An 8,946-nucleotide genomic window follows, 5' to 3' on the forward strand; every position below is an offset into this window, starting at 1 on the left:
TTGTGTCAAAGGTAGTCATAAAATAATGGTGGTGAGATGTGTGGGAATTATTTTCAGAAGCTTGTCATAGTATTACATCAATACATGATGATACTGTGTCATGACAATGAAGCATCAATAGGCAAAGATTGCAACATAATCAGGTTTCAGAGTAGCAGCCGTGTTAGTCTGTATTCGCAAAAAGAAAAGGAGTACTTGTGGCACCTTAGAGGCTAACCAATTTATTTGAGCAGAAGCTTTTGTGAGCTACAGCTCTATTCATCGGATGCAACATAATAATCATAATCAGGATAATCCTTCCTGTGGCTTTTGTGAGACTCCATTAATTGACAAAATGACTTTCTAGTTCTACAAAGCTGGGGATCACTGTTTTAATATGTTGTCCAATGGAACATGTCGAGCAGGGGGTTGGACTAGATGACCTTCAGGGGTCCCTTCCAACCCTGATATTCTATGATTCTATGATTCTATGTTGTCAGGTGGTCTAGGGACATCTACATAGAACACATCACCCGACATCAGCAATACCAGGAGGGATGAGCTGGAGTGCTGATGAGAAATGCAGTCATGAAAGTAACTGAAATACTTTCCTCATAGATTGTATTTTCTAAATGGACAACTATCCTAAATTCTTAGTTACTGAGGGAAATCTTCACTTATTGATATATTTTGCTTTCCACCACCAACTCTCTGTATAACTTGTTTCATGAGTAATGTACCTGAATGCATGGATGCTAAATATCTAAACTGTATTCTTAAATTCATTCACCTAAATTTGGGTTATTGCTGATTATGCACTATATGTATCTTACGACTTTAAAAGCAAACTTTCTATTTGTGGATAATGTAAGCACTATACCCAGATGTACAGACACTCTTTTCTCAACCTATGTGTTATATAATTTTTTAACATTAGCTTTAATAAATTTGTTATAGCTGCTCTCTTCAGCCCAAAGACCTTCTAAGAGTGAGATGAAAACTTCCCTAGGATGCATTCTTTTGGGTGGAGAAGTTCTAGAGTGTGGAAGTCAGGCTGGAGGCAGCTTAAGCTATGAGGGCCAAATTCCGCTCCATTACACTGGTGAAAGTCTGGAGTAACTGAGATCACAATTTGCCTTCTGAGTTGTGCTGGATGATGCCTGCAGCCTTGAAGTTTGCTTTTTACCTTTGAGTCAAAAGCGTGAGGTTTGGTGAACTGTATTTTATTATTCTTGTAGAATACCAGTGAGATGAAAGGTTTCAGAGTAACAGCTGTGTTAGTCTGTATTTGCAAAAAGAAAAGGAGTACTTGTGGCACCTTAGAGACTAACCAATTTATTTGAGCATAAGCTTTCGTGAGCTCACAGCTCACGAAAGCTTATGCTCAAATAAATTGGTTAGTCTCTAAGGTGCCACAAGTACTCCTTTTCTTTCAGTGAGATGAAAGCACTTAAAAGGAGACAACATGGTCTAAAAGTGTATGATCCTTCTCCCATTGCAGTCAAGAGCAAATGTCTTATTTGTCACAGTTCAGGGACACTGTACCTGTATTCCAGTTCAGTGGTCCATCAAGGGCACACACTTTAGGCTACCAAGTCCTCAGCCATCACCTCTCTTAGGTGGAGACGTGTGCCTCTCTTCCTCCTGACCAGGTTTTTCTACGCTGCACAGTTCCCTGCCTATACTGTGTTATTTCCAGGTCCCAGCAATCCAGACTGACTCAACAGGCCAGCACCTGTGTTTTGAATTCTCCTCAGAGGCTATAAATAGCATAATTGCCCCCCGTTGTAAGTTACCACATGGCTCTTTCTAAGCAAGTACATTTATTCTTAAGGCAAAAGCATTATAGCAAAAACTATATGCATGCTAATAAACTTATCCTGATCACCAACCCCATCTCCAGCAAGAGCTCTGACAGGTGTCACTCCTTCCAGCCCTTCCACAAGATTGACCACCCATACCTCTTGGACAGAAGGTTCTGTTCATTTACTGGATCAGGAAGAAGGCCCTGAGTCAGTTTAAACTCAAGCTATTTATCCAGAAGTCCTTTCTTTGTCTGTTGATCTCTGGCAAATCCAGTATGAATTGCTAAGCGAGCCTCCCCAGGAGAGGGTACCTAATCATTCCCAACCCTGGGGGGCTGTGGTCACCCTCTCCCATGAAATTGGATGCAGCTCCTGGCCCACAATGATACATACTGTATTAAGTTTAAGATCTGCCAAAGATACTGAACATCTGTTACATCATTGACTTCAGTTAAAGTTCTTTATCCATATTCTCAATGCATGCTAACCACGGGATAAACAATCATGGGTTAATCAACATGTGATAGCCTAACCCACTACAGTGTGACCACATTGTTGATATAAGCTATGGTGGTGTGCTATACATGCCAAAGGTATGGCTCCTTATTTCCTAATAACAGCTGCTACTTTTCATTAAAGCAGCAGCTTACAAGCAGAAGCACAATAGCATAGAACCACATGGAGATGAAGGCATGGACTAGGCAATGCTGTTTTCCATGGCACATTGATAGGGTGACCATATGTCCCATTTTGGCTGGGACAGTCCCCTTTTTAAGTCCTGTCCCGCACATCCCAACTTTTTTGGCAGAACTGGGTATTTGTCCCATTGGCAAGAGCAAATGGGACAAATGCCCAGTTTTACCAAAAAAGTGGGGTGTGCCTCCCTAACAGGGTGCAGAGGAATGTTTGGGGGACGGGCAATAATGCCAGCCCCTCATTGCAAGGCTTGGGCAAGCAACTCGGACCAGCCTCACACGGGAATAGGGGGGTTCGGGTGAACAGCTGGAGTCAGCCCCACACAGTGTCCCATTTTCACTTTGGGAAATATAGTCACCTTACACACTGGGCTATTGATGTGAAATTAAATGGAGTTTTTAATGCATGTATTAAATGGAAAAAAAGATTCCCTTTTCTTTACCTTAATTGAAGTTTATTGACACTAAAAATGTGAGCAGGCCAGCTGCCCTAACATGGTTCAAATGTGTGCAAACATAAGACAAAATATAAACCCTTGTCACAAATAAGGAAAATTTACATCATCACTGTATCCACGGACAGTGGGTGAGCCACTGGCTCAGGGTGGCTAGACCCCTCAAGTCCCGCTCCTTCCATGACCCCCTGGAGCCCAGTCCCCCCACCACTGTGGCCATTGGCCCCTGCCCCAAGCTAGTGCCCACGGACCCTCCCCCTGCCTGTGGCCGCTGGTCTCTGCCCCAGGCTATCACCCCCAGCTCCCCCCTGGCCCCAGAGCGCCAGGAGGCCCAGCAGCACAGCCCCAGCCTCCCCCAGCCCCGGGAGGCTGCGCAGCATGGCCTCAGTGCCAGCCCCTGCTGGGGCCATGATGACTTAGGGGAAGAGCTGCCCGCAGAGTGCCGGAAGCAGAAGGAGGTCTGAGGGTGCAGTGTGGGCGGGGCCATACCTAACTGTCTGGGAAGACACATCCTCCCCCAGCCTATGATACCCGCAGCCCACAACTGTATTGGTTCTCTTCCCTTGTACTAGAGCAGGTGTAGAGTGCATCAGCCACTACTGTGGGGGTTCCATGGCTCACTGACTAACTTATCCAGACATTTATGTCCACAGGTTGTAGGACATCGTAAATCGAGGCAAAACCACACAGCTCATCTGCCCCATGGATCACTCCCCAGTTCATCAGCCTGAATAATAATACCTAACTCATATATTGCACTCTTCACCTGTAGATCTCAAAGCATTTTACAAAGGAGGCCAGTATCATTATCTGTATGTTACAGATGGAGAAATTGAGTCACAGAGGACGACTTGCCCAATGTCACCAGCAGGCCAGTGACACAGCTGGGAATAGAACCCACATCTTCTGAATCTCAATCCAGTGCTCTGTCTACTAGGCCATAGTGTTCTGAAGAGAATCCAAAATACAATCTTTCAAACACACAGCTGTTGAACTCCATGTTTCACTCCCTTATCTCAGGATCTTGGCAGAGATACTGTCAGCAGCTTCTCCTTGGATCCTTGTCCTCCTTCCTTTGCTTCTCTTTACACTCCTTATCTTCCTTTCTTCACTTTTTGGGAGTGCCCAGTACTCCCTACAATGTCCTATTCAGCGTACACAGCTGCATCAAAAAGTAGCAACTTTTATCTTAAAAGAACAACAATTCTCTTTGCTGATTCACTTGGCCAGCAAACTTCTGCCTTTTGTGATACTTTTAGTTTTACTGCAAGGCAAACTAGGTGAGGTCAACCACAGGTGGGGGAAGGGGGAGGATTATAGCGCTAGAGCTATTACATGTTAGTTATCTTGATGCAAAAAACCAACTCCCTTTGTGAGACAAGATGGGTGAGGTAATATCTTTTATTGGACCAACTTCTGTTGGTGAAAGAGACAAGCTTTCGAGCCCCACAGAGCTCTTCTTCAGGTCTGGGAAAGGTACTCCCAGTGTCACAGAAAAATGCAAGGTGGAACAGATTGTTTAGCATAAGTAGTTAGCACATATTGTAAGGGACCATTCAAGGTAGACTGACCCATTAACACCTCTGCAGTCATAAGATAAAAAGAATAGGTTAGTGGGTTACAGGTTGTTGTAATAAGCCATAAATCCAGTGTCTGTGTTATGCTAAACAATCTGTTCCACCCCGCATTTTGCTGTTGTGCTGGTAGTACCTTTCCCAGACCTGAAGAAGAGTTCTGTGTATCTCAAAAGCTTCCTTCTCTCACCAACAGAAGTTGGTCCAATAAAAGATATGGCCTCACTCACCTTTTCTATCTAATATTGTGGGACCAACACAGCTATAACTACACTGCATACAGCTCCCTTTGTGTCAGTAAGGACAAAGACACAGGGTCTATCCTATGCAACAGGGGGATGGCTGCTTTGCTGTGTGGTACAGTGTGGATGTGTGAATGTGGACCGCAGTAAGAGAAAACTTTCAGTGGAACCTGAGTTAAGCGCCAGCAGTTAAGTCAAGGCCTTTATTTCTTCTGTAATTTTGGTAAAATAAGAGAGTTTAGTTGATTTAATATTGTTTCCGGTTCTTCTTGTTGATATGTTTTTATCCCTTTGTTACCATGTTTAAAATACTCCCACCAATTAATCACCTAATTTTATATATTTACTTAAGAAGTTTATAATGTGTTTTTTTCCATGGCATGTCAGTGGCTCACATTTAGTTTAAAACCAAACATTACACTACCTATTTGAAAGGTTACTGCTACACAAAAGATAGAATAAGTAGCCTAATTTGGTCCACTCTCTTAACAAGTTTAATTAAAAACAAAGGCACTGACAAGTACTGGCAAACTTCACTCTGCCCTTAAAAATTGTAACAAAAATTAAATCCATCTGTGGATTTGAGGCCTTCTTCCTGGTTTTGATGTATCCTCCTGTATTTGAGTTTCGTATAAAAATGGTGATGTTTCTGCTAGCCTATCTGTGGCAAATATCTTTCACAATATATATGCCTACGTTATTAACAATTAACTACTTAATTGATGGGTAATATATTAGATCAGTGATCCTCAGTGTTGTAGAATCAAGAAAGCCACATTTTCACTGAATGTGTCACTGTTGTAGAAAGTATCAGGGTAGCCATGTTAGTCTGTATCCACAAAAACAACAAGGAGTCCGGTGGCACCTTAAAGACTAACAGATTTATATGGGCATAAGCTTTCGTGGGTAAAAAAGCCATCTGAAGAAGTGGACTTTTACCCATGAAAGCTTATGCCCAAATAAATCTGTTAGTCTTTAAGGTGCCACCGGACCCCTTGCTGTTGTAGAAAGGCACTGGAGTCATCACAGACCTCACAACTTTCCATTCCAGTTGCAAGGCACATTTCTTTGACCTTGCCCTGCAAATTGAGTGGAAAGTTGTGAGTTTTGTGATGATTCCTGTGCCTTTCCTTCTCTAATGTAAATACATAGTAACCAGGGCTGGCCCTAGGCCAAATGGTGTCCCAGGCAAGGAGCATCTTAGGCTCCTCCTCTATTTGTTAAACTTTTGAATACCTTATTTTTTATTGCATTTGTAGTCCATTTCATGACTTTCATGCATGATTTGCATGCATGTTTTATCCCTGTCACATAAGATGATACATTTGCATGCTAGGATCTGTAAATCTGTATTTATTTATGCCATATATAAGCAAATAAAAATTTTTACTTCCTCTAAGCTGATAGAAACGTTAATTTTAAGAATAACTGAAATGTACTAACATCAAGTAATTGAACTGTGCTCCAACACTGAGTGGACCAGTATTAAATAGTGTCACAGTAGGTAACAGCCTTAGAAGGTTAACTCTCGTCTTTTAGTTCGAAAAGTCACTTTTCTTGCCTTTACCCTTGTGAATTGAACCACAGGGTCCGAGAGATCTAAGTACTAGCCAATGACGTTTTCAAGCAATAAAATAGCAAGTGATTTCAGTCTTTTATATTGTTGCATAGATAGGGGTTCGATAGATATCTCTGGCATCTCACTAAATATGTCCTTTATTAGTCACTACTTACACTCTTCAAGTCTTAAAACATAAGCACACTTTCAAATTACATAATAAAACAAGGTTCACAATACTGAAACTGTGAACTCACTTCACTTCAGTTCATTCTTATGTCTCACTGACTGACTGGTGAATCCCCGCCCCTGGTATACCTGCAAGGGCATGGCTGACAACATTCTAGGAGGTTCGAGGAAAAAGTCTGGCAGGTTCCACAAGATTCTACAAAGATCTAAAACATTCTAGGAGGTTACTGAAAAATGAATCCACATATGGAATACCTGAAACATGTTACTTCAGACATTCTATTTTCCCTTTTGTCACAATAACAAAAACAGCACCCCAAGCCCGGCACCCCGGTGGTCGCTTGGGCTACCTACTCTAAAACTGGCCCTGTTAGCAACATGTATATTTATTTATTAATAATAAAAAAGCCCTACAAAAACAAGACATTCCACTACAAATGCTGCTCCACCTGGGGAGAGGATGAGAGAACAAACAACATGTGACAGGTGCGTATTCATGTTACTTAATGAACTACTGGAAAGTGCTCAGATACTATGTGATGAGTATGGTCTAAAAAACTGTATAGAATATAACAAAATCATCACATATTCTCCCACCAACTTGTATAACGACTTCAAATTGTTTATTGACTTGGGGAGATAACAACTTACTATGAACAAAGTAAGCAATTTTATAATGCAAGATGTAATTCTCATCTGGTAAAGGAAAGTCAGTATGATTGAAGAAGGAGCTGGAGACTTTATTACCCCATCTGTCTGTATGTACCAAACAAGACATGGAAAAGATTTGTTATTAATGTTCATTTTGTGCAAAATCCAGCTTGTGTGTATGTGTCTTTATGGTTATAAAGTCTTTAGGATCAATTGTTTACTAATCAAAGGAAACCTCCTACCATACTAATGACTAACAGCTCATTTTACCATTAGGTATTCTGGCCAACTGCTCAGTAATTAGCAATGATGAGAAAAAAGATAATGTATGTAAATATCCATTGTTCCCTTCTCTACAGTTTTAAAGCTGGATTAAAGCTACAGATTATGTAGATAGGGAGGATTCTATTTAAAGCTGTGTAAATATTTCCCATGAAAGCCTGAAACCATATGAAACTCAACTAGTTTCAGTTTGAACACAGAAATTAAAGCACCTGAGCTTTGTGCAAAAAATTGTTGGTCCTAAGAACACCTGATTTAAACTCAAAGCAAAACATGTTACGAACTAGGATTAGACTGGAATTTCTCAAGGTTGAGTGTTGTGATTTCCTTTTAGTGTTTTACAGAAACTTGTGACAGCTGCTCATATGATAAATCTTCTGGATCAATAGAAACCTCAAGAACCCACCTGCAGCATAGAATTTAACATTAGATGTTTTTTATAAAGTTTTGCCTTCAGCAGCATGACCTTGAATCTTAAGAAAATTGCAAGGTTGGGAAACCACTTGAATCAAAATTTACATAAAAGTTTCTCTCTGATAATAATGGGTAAAGCCACAAAATTAAAATCCGGAGACAGATTAAACATTGCAGGATTTCAGATCTAGAGGTTTGTTTATATTCATTATATAAAGGACAAAAAGAAAAGGAGGACTTATGGCACCTTAGAGACTAACAAATTTGTTTGAGCATAAGCTTCCGTGAGCTACAGCTCAGTTCATCAGATGCATTCAGTGGACAGTTTGCAAAAGCTGGATCCAGAAACAGCCCAACATCTGCATGTATTTGGGTCCAAGGTTTTGGGGCAGGCCCAGCATTAGTTTCAACCCATACAAACCAAAAATGGCAGGTTTGCACAGTTCTAGTTGAGCTCTCATACAACATACAGCAGTGCTTTTGCTGACCACTTACATTCCAACAATTGATCACACAACTGTTACTAGGTGTGATTAAGGTAAAGGTAAATACTGTACATAATCAAACCCTGCTTGTTGTCCTTGACTACAGCAAGGGAACAGGTTGGGTGGATGTCACTATTTTAGATTCCTACATGGTACGTAATGAGTCACATCCAGTGCTGGTCCAAAGGGCAAGTAAGACCTATCAACACACCTTATGTATAGACTGTACATGAAAGGTAAACAAAAAGGTGACTGAGTTGACATGAGCTTTTTCTTTTAATAAAATGTATTTTCTCCCTTGTATAATTATTAATGCAGAAATAAACTCACGGAGAGAAAAAGAGAGAAAGCCTGTATATATATGTAAATGTGCTCAAAATTGCCTAGGATATATATTATAAAAGTGGAGCTTATTTGCAGCAGCTAACAGACATGACTTTCCAGTTCACAACTGTTTCTAACATCATCTTGATAACTGCCTTGGCCCTGGTCTACACTAGGACTTTAGGTCGAATTTAGCAGCGTTAAATCGATGTAAACCTGCACCCGTCCACACGATGAAGCACTTTTTTTTTGACTTAAAGGGCTCTTAAAATCGATTTCCTTACTCCACCCCT

The 8,946-nt window shown here is 40.9% G+C and overlaps 1 protein-coding gene across 1 annotated transcript in view; it reads left to right on the plus strand.

Moving 5' to 3' along the window:
* The window catches only part of FAAP24 (FA core complex associated protein 24), a 67,549-nt gene extending 58,858 nt beyond the window's left edge, over window positions 1–8,691 (plus strand). The window contains exon 6 of the mRNA XM_073307867.1: window positions 8,648–8,691. Within this exon, the coding sequence (XP_073163968.1) occupies window positions 8,648–8,653 (6 nt within the window). The 3' untranslated portion in view covers window positions 8,654–8,691. The remainder of the gene's footprint in view (window positions 1–8,647) is intronic.
* Window positions 8,692–8,946: the final 255 nt, after the last annotated feature.

The sequence above is a fragment of the Lepidochelys kempii genome, chromosome 12, assembly GCF_965140265.1.
Source record: "Lepidochelys kempii isolate rLepKem1 chromosome 12, rLepKem1.hap2, whole genome shotgun sequence".
In the NCBI taxonomy this organism is placed as follows: domain Eukaryota; kingdom Metazoa; phylum Chordata; order Testudines; family Cheloniidae; genus Lepidochelys; species Lepidochelys kempii.